This window comes from Amphiura filiformis, chromosome 3 (assembly GCF_039555335.1).
Source record: "Amphiura filiformis chromosome 3, Afil_fr2py, whole genome shotgun sequence".
NCBI classification, from domain to species: domain Eukaryota; kingdom Metazoa; phylum Echinodermata; class Ophiuroidea; order Amphilepidida; family Amphiuridae; genus Amphiura; species Amphiura filiformis.
Genome location: NC_092630.1, coordinates 55,525,670 through 55,542,871, shown reverse-complemented (window position 1 = coordinate 55,542,871; position 17,202 = coordinate 55,525,670). Strand labels below are relative to the sequence as shown.

Below are 17,202 nucleotides of genomic sequence, written 5' to 3'. Positions count from 1 at the left end.
GTATATTTTCGTATTTATTAGTGATTTATAGTGCGATGCGTAGAAAAAGATTTTGTGCAGAATCAGCTTTTATGTAAAAGCCACCCCCATGAATCAAGTGAACTAATCCAAAACAGTAAACATTAAAAATGGCCGAATCTTTTCCGAACGAAGGGAAATTGAAGTGTATCTTTTTCAGTGAATTTCATCCTACGTTGGGTCCAAAGATCACTTTTCAGGTGAGTAGTGCGATACTATGATATTGTTTTGTAAGTGTAGCTGAATCACGTTATATTTGTTAACGTTTTTCTTAGTTTTTTTCTAAGCGGAATCTTCCGGAGAAACTTAAACCCCACGAATTTGGAAGCCATGCATGTTGATTGCTGTGCATGTGTGGCATTCATCATCATGCATTTGCTGACTTTGGGCTCAAAAATTCTATAGACTATTAAAGACTATAGTAGTGAGGAACACCCTACCTTTTTAGTTGATCACCACGTCAGTATTTGATTGGAGTGACCGGAGTGATTTTGTTTGTCCTGCACTTAGTAGTACTCTAGTCTAGTTCGCAACACAAACTTAAATAACAGGGCAAAACAGACACATCATTTATCGGTATGACATTTTCGTATTGGTGCTGCCCTATCTAAGTTTGCACTGAAGTGCCATCTCAGTTTTGGTGCGCCGATGTGGATCATGTGTTAATGAATTTTTTTAAATTCTGGATAAATAATGGGGTATTAATTACAATTACAAGCATATAGAGTTAGACAAGAAGTACAAGAAGCTGTGTAATTAATATTATGACAAACATGCAACTATTTTGGCTACATGAGCCTTGTATTTTTTAGTGCAACGTTGCACTAGCTTTTTGTATACACTTCGTCCCATACCGTTGTGCAGAGCGGTATGGGTTCCTCGTACTAGTAGTACTCAGATCCGATGTGATGTTTTGCACTGCGAAGTCAATGGGGACAATGGCCCAAACATGTCAGAAACTATGCATTAATTAGGCTCTTCACATTAATTCTTAGACTTACTGTTCAAGATCTTTAAATAGGCACGAGGTAACTTTTAATTATTACCGTACCTTAATTATCCCTCACACATACGTTGGAGAATATTTCGAACAAGCTTTGCATTAAAGAAATTTTTTGAACAAGATGTCGCTTGCGATTCTCAACAGTCGGAGTTGTTATGGACTTTCAGTTTCCCACGCATTTGAATGGGAACTGGATTGTCCTTTTCTCTTTTTTTTTTTTGCTTTTTCCCTTTCTCTTCATTTCCTCTTTTTTGTTGGAGGAGGGCCCGCCCCCCTAAACTGCACCTGCTGTAAAGTTAGTGACAAATACGGGGGTCCAGGGTGTTGGAAGCGTTCCCCGGAAATTTTACATTTCAGAACTTTTTTGTTGCGATTCATACCCGGGGTGCTGCAGCCACCAAAGCACCCCCCCTGGATCCGCGCTTGGCACAGTTTAAACAGAAAGAAGAAGAAGAAGAAAGATTAGAAATTTTTATTTCCAATTTGAATTCTGCACCCTTTGGATTTAAATTAAAGATACAAACAGGACAAAGCAAAGGCCTACCACACCCATCAGAGTTCCTTTTTTTAGGCTGATGTAGTGTAAATTATATATATATGCAGGGTCCTAATTGGCCAATTAAATCACATTATGAAATCTTGTATTTATAACCCAATATGTTTGTCACCAGTTTAACAGTTGGATAAAAAGGAAGTACTCTATTAAACATTCACTCAAATCTGTGTATTTTTATTTCACTTTACCAACAGGTTCCAGAAGATTACATATCTCGTGAACTTTTTGATACAGTCCATGTTTACATCATTACCAAACCAAAATTACAAAATAGACTTATCACAGTGTGAGTATTTAGCTGTTTCTTGTTTCATGATACTTATAAATCCAATTTACTGACATGCATACTTCACAACAATTTGAACAACAATAATGAACTGATGAAGCTCCATTTGGCAGAAGTTGATATGGAGCTACATTCATCCAAGAAGTCAGCAAATTCTTAGTAACAGTCCCCTGATTTCTTCTTAATTTAAAAATATTAAGCCTGTATAAATCACTTGACATATGACGTCATTGCCCAACAGTATGCGCGCGCATTATGGCAATTTCCATTGTTCTTTGCCCTGCAGTGCGGGTACAAAAAAATGTACGCATCTTAATTTGCTCAGGACATGTGCATTTTAAATCGCCCACCACAATTCATATAGTACAAGAAAGCCATTGACAGTCCAGTATAGCGGTTCATTCAAGCATATCAATAGACCAGTCCCTCGCCTGTGTTGATAAACAATGATGTCAAGTGGTTTATACTATACAGTGTATCTATAGTGTACATTAATTCCCTTTCCTCAGTGTTAAGGCCAGAGTAATGGAAGACACATTTGTCCACGACCGAATTTGAGATTTTTTGATATTTATCAACACTAAGATGTATTCTTTCACTTGAAACTGATAAAATACAACTTGCTAATATTTATTCGTCTTTTTGCTTGATTTCTTTCACTCTTTTCAACTCTAAAAAGTCACATGGCTCAAGACAGCTTAGTAAATTGGCGCGAAATAATGAGTCAGAAATGCGCGAATGCAAAATATTGTGATTCACTAGCGATTCGCGTCAGCGTGACGCGCAACTCTGCACGTATGTCCAACGCAGTCAAGGCGCATTCGGTTAGAGAATAAGCGATAGGAATTTTTATTTTGCCTATCCTCTACCGTGTGATAGGCGACAGGCAGGTCCAATATTTTGAGTAGTGGATGCCGGCGCAGCGGTATCCACTACGATAAAAATATTGGACCTGCCTGTAAATCTATCATAGGTAGAGGATAGGCAAAATAAAAATTCTATCGTTATTCTCATTCTCAATCAGTTAAATATTATTTTAATAACTGTAAACAAATTTTTAAAGCAAAAACTAAGTTACCGTCATAAAAACTCCCCTCATTATAAACTGAACGAAACTTGTTTACAACTTCACGTATTCTGTTGTGCGTATTGCTAGCGCGTTCGTGTATTCCGCACTAGTCTAAGCATCCAGCGCGATACATACGGGCACCTCTACACGCGTGTTACACATTATCGAGGCGCATGATGGCGTGGGGTGCGTCTACGGCCTGATAAGCGGCACCGAAATCATGCGATTGTCCAATCAGAAATGTGTCTACGAACTAGACCACTCCCACTGACTAAGAATATGTTGTGAACGCCAGCAAATGTGGTGTAAACAAAACAAAAATTTGCAGTCAAAATGCCACTTAGATTTTTTAATTATTTTGAATTTTGGCGCACTGAAAGCAGAGATTATAGATTCATTGGTGCATATTTAGACCATGCACCAGATACAGCTTTTACAAGTGTGAAAGTCTTACCGTTTTAAAATTTAAGGACGTTTTGTGCATAATTTTGACATTTTTTTACTAAAACATCGATTTCTCAGAGTTCACTTTTGACAATATTGCGCGATTTTTGTGACACGATAACTCGAAAAATATGCAAGCAAAGGGTAAACTTTTTGCACTATCCTTTAGAGTACCGTACATCAAAGTCTAGGGAAGGTTTTTTCATTTTTTCTAAATATTTATTTTAAACAAAAATATACACCATTATGTGCAATTTTTAGCTTAATAATGTGACAAAATGGCTTTTTCACGTTTTTTTTCAATATTTGAAAAAAGAGGCGAATTTCAAAAAATAAAAAACCTTCCTAAGTTCATGTCTCTTCTTCATGAAAAGCTAACTGAATTTTTTTTACTCGAGCGGATTTTTCTAAGTTGTCACAAAAAATTGGGGTAAAAAAGTGAATTTTTGTGATTTTTTCAAAAACTTGAGATTTTTGAACAAATCTGATGTCACCATGGGATTCCTTGACTCATTTCCTTTCCAAAAATGTATAGTTTTATATACTTTGGACATACAATTCAGAAATAATGAAGCTCGAAAAGGTCCATGTTCTCTCCCATTACTCTGCCCTTAACATCTTCTGTCAATCAAGCTATGTTTTCATGGAAAGGCAAACTTGTGTAGTCCTGGTCATTTTGTTGATGACAATTGCAGACATTTAATATCCATACTATTAGTATCTACATATAATTATTATGAATTTCAAACACAAAAGAAGTTCTTAGGATTGACCAAGTAATGGTGAAGATAAAAGAACACATAAAATGGGCTATCCGGATGAATTCTGCACGGGTTTGAACACATGAAAAAGTGTAATTCCGGTTGGAATATAAGACCACAGGCATTTTGTTGATGACAATCGCAGATGTTTAGTATTCGTACTATTAGTATCTACATAATTATTATGAATTTCAAACACAAAAGAAGCTCTTAGGATTGACCAAGCAATGGTGAAGATAAGAGAACATGTAAAATGGCTATCCAGATGAATTCTGCACGGGTTTGAACACATGAAAAAGTGTAATTCCGGTTGGAATATAAGACCAAGACCCCTCCATCATTATGCCAGTTGATAACATTATCTATTTGGTCTTTGCTAGTACACTGACATCCAGCCTAAAATTGCATTTTATTTGGACCACATTGTACCCTCCTATTTGCATATGTTACATTTTATCCCTTCCTTGATTTCTGTACCTCTGTCAGTATTTTCTTTTGTTTTTATACTATTATCACAATATAAACATAGTGAGAGAGATTTATGTCATCTTCCCGAAAGTTGTACATGTACCAAATGTATTTTATATAATGTTGTTATATTATAAAAGACTTAGTTGATTTGATTATCCTTCAGGAATGCCCTTGGTAAGAAGATCATTGGATGTCCAGTGAGCATTAAGAATGCCAAATATTCCAGGAATGCACTGGTGTTTAATCTGTGTTTTGTGTGTGACATCCAAACGGACACAGTTCCATATGAACCACTGATCAAGAAGTTGGCAAGCTATCTTATCACATTTGAGGTGAGTTCAGCTTGATTATTTTGATGATTTTTAATGTAGTCTTTAGTCTTTACTTTAGTTTTTTGTTTAGATTGCTTACTATATACTCAACAGTAGTCGAACCCCAGAACAGACAGGTCTTGTGGGGTCTCTCCGTCAGTCCGAAACATTGTCAATCCGAACCCCCGTCAGTCCGAAAATCCGTTAGGGTAAGGGTTAGGGTTAACCATAACCCTAACAGGTTTTCGTACTGACGGGGTTTGGATTGACGGTATTTCAGACTAACAGGGTGTCCTCGTTCTTGTAAGCCCCTGTTCTCCCAAATGATCAAATCTATTTAACTGTGTCTTCCCTTAGGTGCACAGAATCACTGATTATTGCAAATTAGTGATAACATTATAAAAGCATTGCTTTCTTTATTTCATTTTAGTCTTGTTACTTGACCTTTATTTTGATGGACAGCAGGCAGTAAGTCCTTGCTAACATAGCGCAATATTTGTTTAAATCAATATTTGGAATAGTATCTTATGTCTGATAGAGTATAGGGTAGACAGTCCATTGTCCACTTGCCCATTTTGCATACTCTGGCTATTACATTTAAGCATAAAACACTGATTTGTATTAATTTGTGTGCAATTGATAGATTTTCACATCTTAAATTTTCAGTCACCATACTCCCTCTGTTTGTTAGCTTCCCAAGTGGACTACTTACTTTGACTTGCGGTTAACATTTTTAACACGGGACTCTATGGAGAGTTAGGCCAATTTCTGGCCTAACTAAAATTGGCCATGATGTAATGCATCTTTAAATGGATCTGGCTTGTGATTGGTCGCCCAGATCACACTATTGTTTGAATCCTCCGGGCACCTGCCATTACCATTAACTACATCGTACACAACAATCTATGGAAGTTGCGGCACAGTTTGTGGTGGCGCGAAAGTTAAACTCTCAGTAATGTATGGACGTACATTTTAGCACGTCATATACTACCATGCTTAGTACAATGTACTTGCGGTTAATTGGATTGATAAACAAGTATGATTGACAGTGTGTTTTAGAGACCAAAGTCCCAGGGTAAAGTTCTGCTTAGAAGTCAAAGTACATAGTCGGATTTTTTACTCCGCCTTTCACGGTCAATAAACTGGTAGATTCCAAAATCAGAATTGTTTAGTATTGAAATGAGCCATTATAATTATGCAAGATATTTTGCATTCAATAACTTTTATTGTCACTAATCATCTAATTATATAATCTTTATGACCATTTTACTATTGAGCACTTTAATTTTAACATGTTTAATAAACATCAGTATAATTTTGAATTCAACTTCAAAGGAATGTGTTCATCATCATAAAATGATTAAATAATAATAATATATTTTTTAAACAAAATTCGACTATGGCATAGTCTAAGTATAGGGTGACATGGCTTCATTGTAAAGTACTCTCTCTCTCTCTCTCTAGGTGCCATATCCTAAGACGTTGGCGATCATGTCGTGCCACAATTCTCTGTTATAAGCCATCTCCAGAAGTTCTGTCGCTTTATGTTCAGCTCCCCTTTCTTTTAGCCAGTCTTTCAGATTTGATAACCACATCACTCTCTTCCTGCCTCTGCTCCTTGTTCCTTCTCTTTTTCCTGTCAATACTACATGTAGGTTCTCGAAACCATCCTTTCTGAGGATATGACCAAGGAATTTGAGCTGCTTAACTCTGATTTCAAGTAACAGCTTCCTGTTCACATTTGCTCTACTTAGGACATCGTCATTAGACACTTTATCAGTCCACGGGATCTTCATCATTCTTCTAAGGAACCACATCTCGCAGCTCTCCAATCTTCTTTTAATGTCTGTTGTTATTGACCATGCTTCACTTCCATACATTAATACAGGGACGACATAGCAGTTGAGTACCCGAATTCTGGTCTCTATACTGAGGGCACTGTTTTTTAGGATCTTGTCTAATTTTGAGAAAGTACTGACAGTGTCAAATAGGGGTGATCAAATTCAATATGAAATATCTGATTAGGGTATCAGTAATCTTGACAAATGTCAAATTCTGTATTCACTCCACCAACCAAAGACCTCAAAAGTACTGCCAATAATAACAGATAGTAACACACATGCTTTCAACGTTTCATTACAGTTGGAAAGTGGCTATATATCTGACGAGAACAGTAAGTCAGCCCTGCCAGGGATCCTATCGGCTTTACTGAAGCAGCTTAATGAGCATGGCAAATGCTCTATTCCAATCAGTAAGTGTATATTTTCCCATGTACCTTTTAAGCAAAAGGTACTGTAAACAGTTTAGCTTATGACTTTTAAAGATGGGTACCTGATTGACAGCTTCATCCTCCCACTTTTTCCTATCAAAATGGTGATTTTGGCATCAGAAACCTTCTCCTAATCCTGTTCTATGGGTCAATGTGAATTGTGGAATTGGATTATTTTGGTACCGGCCTCAATGTGAGGTACAACAATACGAAAAAATCTGACCACCTACCTTTAAGTCATTACTGAAATGTAACATTAATCACCCAATAAAGATGTGTGACCAGCGCAACAGCCTTGTCTTACATTTGTGACCATCCCCCACAAAGTAGTAGTAAAGTCGGCTCTAGATCATTTTCTGTTTATTGCAGATATTAAAGGAATGCACTTTCAGCTTCAAAATGACACCTCAACCAGCTTCATCGGACATCTGGAAGTGAAGTTATGGTTCATCAAAGGTCAAATTCCTAATATATTTTACATAGAAATCCATATACTGTTTTTGATTGTATCTCAAAATGGAAAATGCCGACTTTACAACCAGTTTGTGGTGGATGGGCACATTTGACCTCATAGAAACTGAAATTTTGATACTAATTGTTATATTTTTCTTATCACCCCAATAAAATGTTATATGCGCAAGATATTTTTAGTTAGATGGTGTGAACAAAAACAAGCTAAAAAGTGATACCCACCACCAGAAGTATTACTTTCTGTACTATCCTAAGAGGCATTGTGTATTTTCTGAAATCAGAAGTAGAACTCTAAACCCAAGTGTCTTTTATTATTGCAGATGAATCCAACACCATCCATTTGAAAATAGTGCCTTCAACTAAAGATCCATCACCTGTCCTGGAGCATCATGTACCTATGTTTCTTGCTGATAAATATAGTTACAATTTCAGTCAATGGGATCTTACTACACAACAGGTGAGAAAAGACAGGAATGTACGTTATCAATCCTATACATTTTTACAGGAAAGAAAGTACCTTATTCATCCTGTTACAGTAGATTTCTAAATAGTTATATGTATGACGTGGAATATTGTGGTTTTTGATTCTTATATCAGAATAGGGTGTAGCAAATTCAGTAGTTTGTGTTGTGTTAAATGAAACTTGTATGGAAATTTTATTTTGCCTGCTTGCATACATGGAACCAAATTTTTGGTAGTAGAGAAACTAGATATGCTTTATTACGGTGCATGTATTTCAACTTGTATATTATGTAGGCCTATTATGGTTATTTTGTTTCATAAAGATTGATGCAAGAATTGAATTGCTCCAGCAGTAATTTTATTGCAAACTACACAATAGATAGACCCCAGTGCAAGTTTAGAAATAAAGTGTGGACAAATGGACTAAATGCAGTACACTACACAAACAAACTGGAATCAAAATAAACACAGAGTAAGCAGTAAACAGGGATAAAATGAAATTGTACCCTGCAGCACTCCCTGCACAATGAAATAGCTAATAAAATTGATTTATTGTAATATTTCCATTTCATTATTTTCTACAGATTCTTCCATACATAGATGGGATTAACCATGTACAAAGGATAGCTGCAGAAGCTGATGTAGATCTAGACTTAGTCAAAATATGTTTACAAAATATGCTGTAAGTTACAATTCCTTTGATTACTTAAAGGCACAATCACAGCTGAATAATATCCTATTTTCTTTTTACTTCATGATGTGGTACATTCATAATTTAACATAAAATACCAAATGAAACTTGCAGCAACATGCTATTTTGACCAAACAGCAACGTTTGTGAAAATGATCGAAACACCAATATTGTATGTGTATAGGGAAACTTAACTCTGACTTAGCTCTGACTTTTGGTTATGTGTTCCAACAAATAATTTTATTGCAGTAGAGTTATGGGCAAACATTTTAATCTGCCAGTGGTAGATGAATTTTCCACCGAGTCTTGCCGGTATGTGAAACTTTAAGTAGCCAGCCCCAAAGGATCCACAAATGTAGTGGATGGTGAGTGAAGACAATTTCTTGGCACTTTTGGACTTCAAACATCTCAGAAAACAAAAACAAAATATTTGTTCATTGTAACATGGAAATGTTTAGGTTGGAGCCGTAATAAGTGCTACACCTTCAGTGGTATTGGTTAAATCCTTGGGTTTTGGTAATACAATATCACCTGGTTCTGGTTCTGGTTGGATACTGCCTAACACCCCTGAAAGGGGTCAAACAAGCAGTTGGTGCTAGGCTGCTGTTCTTAGTTGTTAGTTGCTTTTCTTGTGTAATGCTGTAATGCTGCTTCTTTAAACTTTTTCTTGTCCGGATTTGATGTTACAGTTGGAGGTAAATTATTCCAGTCAACAGGTACGTGGTATAAATGAGTACTTCAGGCAGTTCTTTGATGTTTGAAATTGTATGAATTTGCTGTGTCTGGATGAGCGTTGGACTGGGTGCACGATGTTTTCCAGTGGAATGGCGAGGTGACCTGTTAGCGCTTGGTGGAAGATGGTGACTCTTGTAGCTTTCCTGCGAGTTTCTAACAGATCATTCATTCATTCATTCATTCATATTTATTCGGCAAAATCGACAAGAACAATAAATATAATCAATCACAAATTATCACAAATTTAGCATATATGAAATACATGGATATAAGCAAAGACACCAAAAAGCCAAAATGCCAGGATAACCCATAAAGTCTAGCTGCAAATGTGTAAACTTATTTCCAATGGGGTCCAACATAAAGACAAGACGGTGCCTGGGACGGAGGACAAAACAAGCAAAAGGACAGAAAGGAACAGGTTACACAAATGCAGCTGACTCTTGGGTTAACACACTTCTGGCAAGGTGTTTTTTATGGCATATTTAAAAGTATTTTTGTCAATAATAGCTTTGATTTGGGATGGTAAATTATTCCAATCAAGTGTGGATTGATAGAAAAAGACCTTTTGGTGTAAGACCCTACTCTCGGGACATGGAAATTTGAAGCACTAGACCTAGTGGTATAATTATGAATATGAGATATTTTTGTAAAGAATTGATCAAGATAAGACGGGGCCAGTGAGTGAAAAATATTAAACATGTGATTTAGCCTTAATTGTCTAGCCCTGTTTTGGGTATCAAGCAGTTTGACAGTGTCCAAATTGATTTGACCAACATGATCTCTCGAGGATAAGTTCAAAATAAAACTAACCATTTTGTTTTGAGTGATTTGAAGCTTACGTTGACTTTCCTTTGATAAACCAGTAAACCAGGAGGTGCTACAATAATCTAAATGACACTGCAATAATGCAGAGCAGAGATTTTTTCGTAGCTTTTGGTTGAAATATTGTGTGTGTCTATATAAAAATTTGAGCCTGCCAATAGCTTTCTTAACAAGAGAATCAACCATAACTTCCCCAGATAGATGTTGGTCTAGTGTGACACCAAGGTATTTTATGGATGGGACAGGATTAATTGTATGACTGTTGTATGAGATACGTGGAAATCAGAAGCTTTTTTAAGTTTTCTGTGCGAACCAAATCAAATGAGCTCGGTTTTACCAACATGTAATGATAATTTATTGTTAATAAGCCAGTTGTTACAGGAACTCAAATCCATGCTTAGTTCATGTGCAACCACATCTGGGTTCTTATTGGAAGAAATGATCACACTATCATCAGCATACAGGAGCAACTTGTTTTTCACGGATGTAACCATGTCATTGCTATAACATAAATATAGCAGGGGACCAAGCAAGCTCCCCTGCGGAACTCCGCAGGAGAGTTGCATAAGATCGGATTGTATGCCATCGATACTGACAAGTTGCTGCCTGTTAGATAGATAAGATCTGAACCAAGCAGATTCGATTCCCATAGCCTCTAGCTTATAACACAAAACATCATGGTTGACACTGTCAAATGTTTTTCTGACATCTAAAAGAAGCATGCCAACATAATTGCCAAGATCGAGTTGAGTCCTAATGTAGTCTGTTAAAAAAATTAAACATGTTTCAGTTGAAAAGCCACGGCGAAAGCCAGATTGATATTGGTAAATTAAATTATTAGAGCTCAAATAGTGTTCCAATTGTACATAAATACTTTTCTCAAGAATTTTAGAAACTGTGCTAAGAAGGCTGACAGGACGGTAGTTGCCCACTTCCAGACGGCTGTTCTTTTTAAAGAGAGGAATGACCTTGGCAAGTTTTAGGTCTTGAGGAAAAATCCCAGTCTAGGCTTTCTTTCATAGATGTTACGCTACTCAGCCTTCCGTGAGTCGCTACATACAAATCTTGCACTTCTGTTCTGCACTGCTTCTATCTTTTGTGTGAGTTCTTTAGTATGTGTATCCCAAAGTGACCCACAATACTCTAGACGTGGTCGTACTAGAGATTTATATGCCAGGTTCTTAATTTCTTTTGAGCAGGAATACAAATTTCTTTTTATGAACCCCAGAGTTCTATTTGCCTTTGATACCATACTATTGATGTGTGAGTTCCAGGTTAATTTTGATGTATCAACTTAGACCATTTGATCTTGTGAGATTACATCACTGTATCAACATCATTTCCTCACGGTGAGTTTTCATCTCTAATCTAATGTAATAATGGTTTATTTTTATTTCAGATACTATGGTGTAATAACAGTAGTTCCAATATTTCAGGTAGGTGTGTGTTGTTAGAATTTCTTCTCAAAGGGATCAAAAATTATTTTTAAAAATCAGAGGTACTTTTTATGATAAGCTGCCTCTGGTTCACAGGTGTTTGTTCAGGACCACCCTCAATATTTCATTAACAAGGTGCTAAGTGAAGAATGAAAGTTGTTCCCACACTTTTTAATGGTGACTACAATAGAATTGAAAGTCGTTCCAAATTAATGGTGATTACAATAGAATTGAAAGTCATTCCCAAACTTTTTAATGGTGATTACAATAGAATCACCATTTCAGAACGAAAGAGAAATATCAAACAGAGAGAAATAGAACAAATTGCACATAAAATTAGTTATCTTGTATTGAAACCACATTGATCGCAAGAATCACTGACCCAAGTTTTGTACAGGCTACATGCACCTTAGGGTCAACAGAATAATTAAGTCATTCAAGGTCATTTTGCCACCTCTCCCAGGAATATGACAATTTGTTTGGGACACCGGTCCCTGTTGTTCACCATGAATGAATTTCATTTTTAAAATGAACATTGTTTTTGCAGTATTCTAATGTTTACATGATAACACCTGAAATTGACAAGCTTATGGAAGATAAGGAATTACAGGAGGAGTGTTTAGAATATGTTGCTAAACCAGGTGAGTAGAATATGTTCATGCTTTGCTTAAATTTAGTTGTATTAAATGTGTGATTGTAGTAAAGATATGGGGAAGAATATTGTAATGGATTGGGATAAGGTGTAAACTGAAAGGTAAGGTCGTAAATAATCTCTGTGAGTATCGGAAAGAATCTTTATACATGATGTGATCAAGGAAGTTGAGACCTGTCCTGTACAATAACTTTTTTACACTACAGGTAAATTAGGTAATTCTTGGCCAAACTCAAACACTCGGAACGCTAGTGGCTCCGCGATAAACATGCGCACATAGCACGGTACTGAAGAAAGCATGCCTTACATTGCGAGCATGCTTAGTATGCTACATGGACACAACAGGTACATTTGAGCTTGGCTAAGAATTACTTAATTTACCTGTAGTCAGTGATGTGCTAATAATTTTAGGAAGTCACAGGTTCAAGTTCAAAAAATGCTAATCCAACATTTAAATTCAGAGCCACATCAATCTAAAAGTACATGTATTACCTACCAGAGAGGTTGGTACTTTTGTATTTTACCCACCTGACAGCAAAGTTAACCCCTTGTAGGATAAGTCGTCTGTCCCTTAATTAAATCTTTTAAAGAGAAATGTCCAACTTCTTTGTATATTATTTTTGTCGGCAAAATTCAAATGTATCCAAGGAGCCATAAGTACAGTGTCATCTGATTTCAGCCATTATATTCAGTTGAATGGGGAAGAAAAATAATATTAAAGAGTGGATTTTGGTATCATGTGATTTCCCAAACTACTATTTTAGCTTAATTGAATCACATTTTAACATATTATGATCCAGTCATTAAATGTTGAGAACTGGAATTTGGGATGGAACTATTAATTTACATCTTTAGGGTATATTTTGTTTGTTTGTTCATTAAGATTATAAATAACAAAGGTTGTAAATAAAAATTGCCAGTGAACAAATTCCTTGTGTTTTTAATGTTTTGCCATCTAATATTATTTTTGTTTGTATCTTAATATTGTTATTTGTGATGTTAGCCTGATTGACACAGATTACTCACAATTTGAACATTAATTTGAACACATAAAGATGTGCCTATATCCTGCAATACATAATGAAGATGAATTTGGTTGTGTTGTTCTTACGTTATCAGGTACCAGTCCACCAACTGTTCACTCAGTAATGTTGCTGTATTGTAGCCTAGGTCCCAGCACAACAGTGAAGGATTTATGTATGCGCCACGACCCAAGAGCTTTGCACATCGATGAAAGGTAACAACTATGATGCATGCTGAGGTTTAACTATATGTGATGCGATCAAGCAAAATCAGTTGGAACTCGGAAATACTGATTTTGAGATACAGCCAAACAAAAGAAATATTTCCTTTTGTTTCCTTTTGTTTTGGAAACTCTTTTAATTGGTCATATCTTTGAAACTGTTTGCTCAATTTCAATGGAGTTTTCTGCAAAATCCAGCTTTGAAAATACTTTTAATATCCTATAAAAAGCTGAAAATTTTACATTTCCGAGTTCCGACTGATTGTGCTTGATCGCATCACATATGTATATATTATGACGGGGGAGTGTGCATGTTGGATGAAGAGAGTAACATTTGATTTGTTGAACTTTTATACTCCTGAGTGGCAAATGTGCATCTCTAAGGTGACAAAAAATGTGTTTTACGGGCCCGACTGACCCAGAATTTATGTTTTGATGATTTTTTTTTTAATTTTTGCTAAAATCATGTAAAATCTGGTGTTTTGGGGCCAAAATTTATTAATTTTGGCTGAACATTTATAGAAAATATGTTTGCAAAAAATCTTTTTTCAGATTTTGGTGAAAATTTAGGGTAATTTTAACCTCCAGAAAAAAGGGGGGTGGAATGATTGACCGATCCACCTTAGATCCACCCCATAGAACAGGGTTGTTGTTTTTCATCGCCTAATGGCGGATTAATCTTGTATTAGTTTGCAAGATTATGTGTGAAAACCTTTCACATGGTGACATTTTTTGAGTTTTGTAGACAAAAACATGGAAATTTAGAAAACTCTGTAGAACTGTTTTCTGGCTTTCTGCCATGCTAACATGCTAACATGCCCTTCACTACAGTGTTGTCTTTAAATTTTGCAGACACCTGATCCAGTTTGGATTATTACGAGGTCTCATCAGACGGGTGCACCAGTATCCTGTGAAAGTAGTACCTAGACTAGAGCAGGGTGGACAAGAGGAGAGAGATGTGCAATATCGAAATAGAGAGCCATTAGACAGGTATGGAAATAGAAAATGTAGTCTCAACAATTACATCAGCATCTTATCACCTCAATGAAGGTGGCACTTGCGCTTACATCTGATACAACTATTCCCATGAAGGAATTGATAATAATTTTTCATGAATAATGCCTACCTTGCAAACCAAGACAAGCATGTGTTTAATGGATCAACCCATAGTTAACCAACCCATACTGTTACAATTAAACAAGACAACAAATAAATACAAATCCTGAGCGGCACACAACCCAACTTATTCGAACTTATATCTAACCCACAACCTTCCAATCACTAGATGGATAAACTGATAAATGGGTTGAAAACTTTAGCAGTCAAGTTAGCTCAATCGATAAGGCGTTCGACTATGGTGCGAGAGGTTGCGGGTTCGAACCCTGGCGGTGCCTAGTATGCTCTCGTGGTAAAAATTGAGTTAGCTTGAAATTCTCCTGGACATGGAACTTACTGCTAATTTGTCTCGTTGTAACCCGTACGAAACTCAGGGAGCTGATCCTGGTTGCGAAGGTTATTTGTGGAATGTCTAGGGTTTGCGCTCTTGAAGCAGCAAAGTCCCTGAATTGTTTTTTTTTTTGTTTTTGAAAACTGGGTACTAATGTAGGCAGTTGAGGTATACAATACACACTAATAAGTACACAAGTACAGGATATCATTATTTACTGATGTTTAACTGTTCTTTCTTTGGTAAACTGTTCTTTCTTTCTTATTAATTATATTTGGTTTCCTCTTGTACCGAGCAATCGTTCCCCAGTGTGTTCTTGTGCAGGATTACTAACTATATTTAACATGTTTGATTTATTTTCACTTCTCTTTCAGATTGATGCAAGGACGTCTGAACTTTGATGAAATCTGTTGCAAGACAAGCAAAAGCTATGTGGAACTTGAAGGCATTGTGGAGAAAGATGAAAATGTGTTTGTCTGCTGGAAGTGAGCTTGAGAATGAATAAATTATTGGTTCAAACTTTGGTGCAGCAATTGAAGATAACTATATGAAATATTAAGCATATATATTTTTATAAATGAAGATTTAAAACCGTAAAATGTGGCAGGTTTTTCTCAAGCCTGTTTTACAAAAAGTATAATTTTTGCACACACCTACACCAGGTATTCAAGATATTGTGCAGAGACACGCTGGAGGTTTTGTCACATGATGGTTTAACAGTCGCTCTGTGTGGAGATACACTTGAGTCCTGATGTGACTATAGTCTATTTGGCTTTCTCAAGACAGTCGCGTCCATGTGTGATATACACAATCAAAAGTGGTGCATCTGTAGCGTGTGAAGTGACTGCGCCCATCAGATACATTGTCTTTGATTCATACACTCTCTTCTTAGATAGCAAGAACCAATCAGAGCAAATGTTAGAAAAATGTGAAACATGCATTGATTGTGTATACATGCATAGGCACGTACTATGCGCAATGCTTTCGGACGGGTTCATTTTAATTTTTAGTATTGGGTTGATGCATTTTTATTTGCTTATATTTTCCAACATTTTTAGTGGATTTTATTTTCTTGTGTATTAAATAGGTTAATACATGATGCGTATCACTTGTTGCTCGAGAAATTGTACAAAATAATGCACTTGTACCGAGATATTGATGCATCTAATGCACTCCCCCTTCGGGGCTTGTGCATTAGACGCATCTACGTCTCAGTATACGTGCATTATTTTGTACAATTTCACTCCCAACAAGTAATACACATTTATTAACCTATAGTTGCATTTCACACGGATACTGCTGTCTTGAGGAAGTCAATTGGACTGTAGGTTCAAGAAGTCTATATGCATGCTGGCCTATGGAAAGACCTGTGGGTCCAGAGAAAGGAGATAAGTTTCAGTTTGTTTCACAGGTGTCCACAAGGAAACAGTTATTTTGTTTTAAGTGACAGTTGCACAACTCTTTCCCATATGATCTCTTGCAACCAGCTCTCGGTCCTCTCTGCATAAAGGATTTATATGAAGTTCAAACAATCATATTTCTAAATTACTAGTCAATATGATGAAGACAATGATAATGATGAAGACCATGCGAGGACCATGGCCATAACTTGAAACCGAATTAAAAAGACTAGTTTGCATACGATGTCCTGCCAACCAGACTGAAAATGCAATACTTTACATTTCCTTTCTTTTCATGAATGTGGCCAAGCTTGTAAAGTCATCATGTTATGGAGTGGTTTATGAATAAATTGAAAAATGAATAATTAATAAGGAGGTAGTCCATGAATAATTGGTATTATTTTCTACTAATTGTGGCTATGAAATACCAGTTGAAATTAAACAATGTTATTTTATTATCAAACAATGATTGATTGTAGCATTGGTGTCACTTTTTGAATTAATGAGTTTTTAAAACTTGGGACAGTAAATAACATTTAGCATGGTTTTAGATATCGTACCCAGCAAAAAAATATCATGGAACAATAGAAATCAAGTACTTTAAGGTTGCATGTAAATATAGTCTCAGGGAGCATCTTTTTAGAATTTTGGAATT

General features: G+C 36.2%; 1 protein-coding gene across 1 annotated transcript; it reads left to right on the top strand.

The window, feature by feature from the left end:
- The first annotated feature begins 96 nt into the window (after nucleotides 1-96).
- Nucleotides 97-16,181, top strand: LOC140148779 (GATOR1 complex protein NPRL2-like). Its single transcript, XM_072170841.1, has 11 exons — nucleotides 97-218; nucleotides 1,772-1,863; nucleotides 4,772-4,940; nucleotides 7,062-7,170; nucleotides 7,980-8,116; nucleotides 8,706-8,803; nucleotides 11,769-11,805; nucleotides 12,353-12,446; nucleotides 13,577-13,694; nucleotides 14,553-14,690; nucleotides 15,522-16,181. Exons 1-11 carry the CDS (start codon nucleotides 129-131, stop codon nucleotides 15,634-15,636), a joined length of 1,197 nt encoding a protein of 398 aa, XP_072026942.1. The 5' UTR covers nucleotides 97-128; the 3' UTR covers nucleotides 15,637-16,181.
- Nucleotides 16,182-17,202: the final 1,021 nt, after the last annotated feature.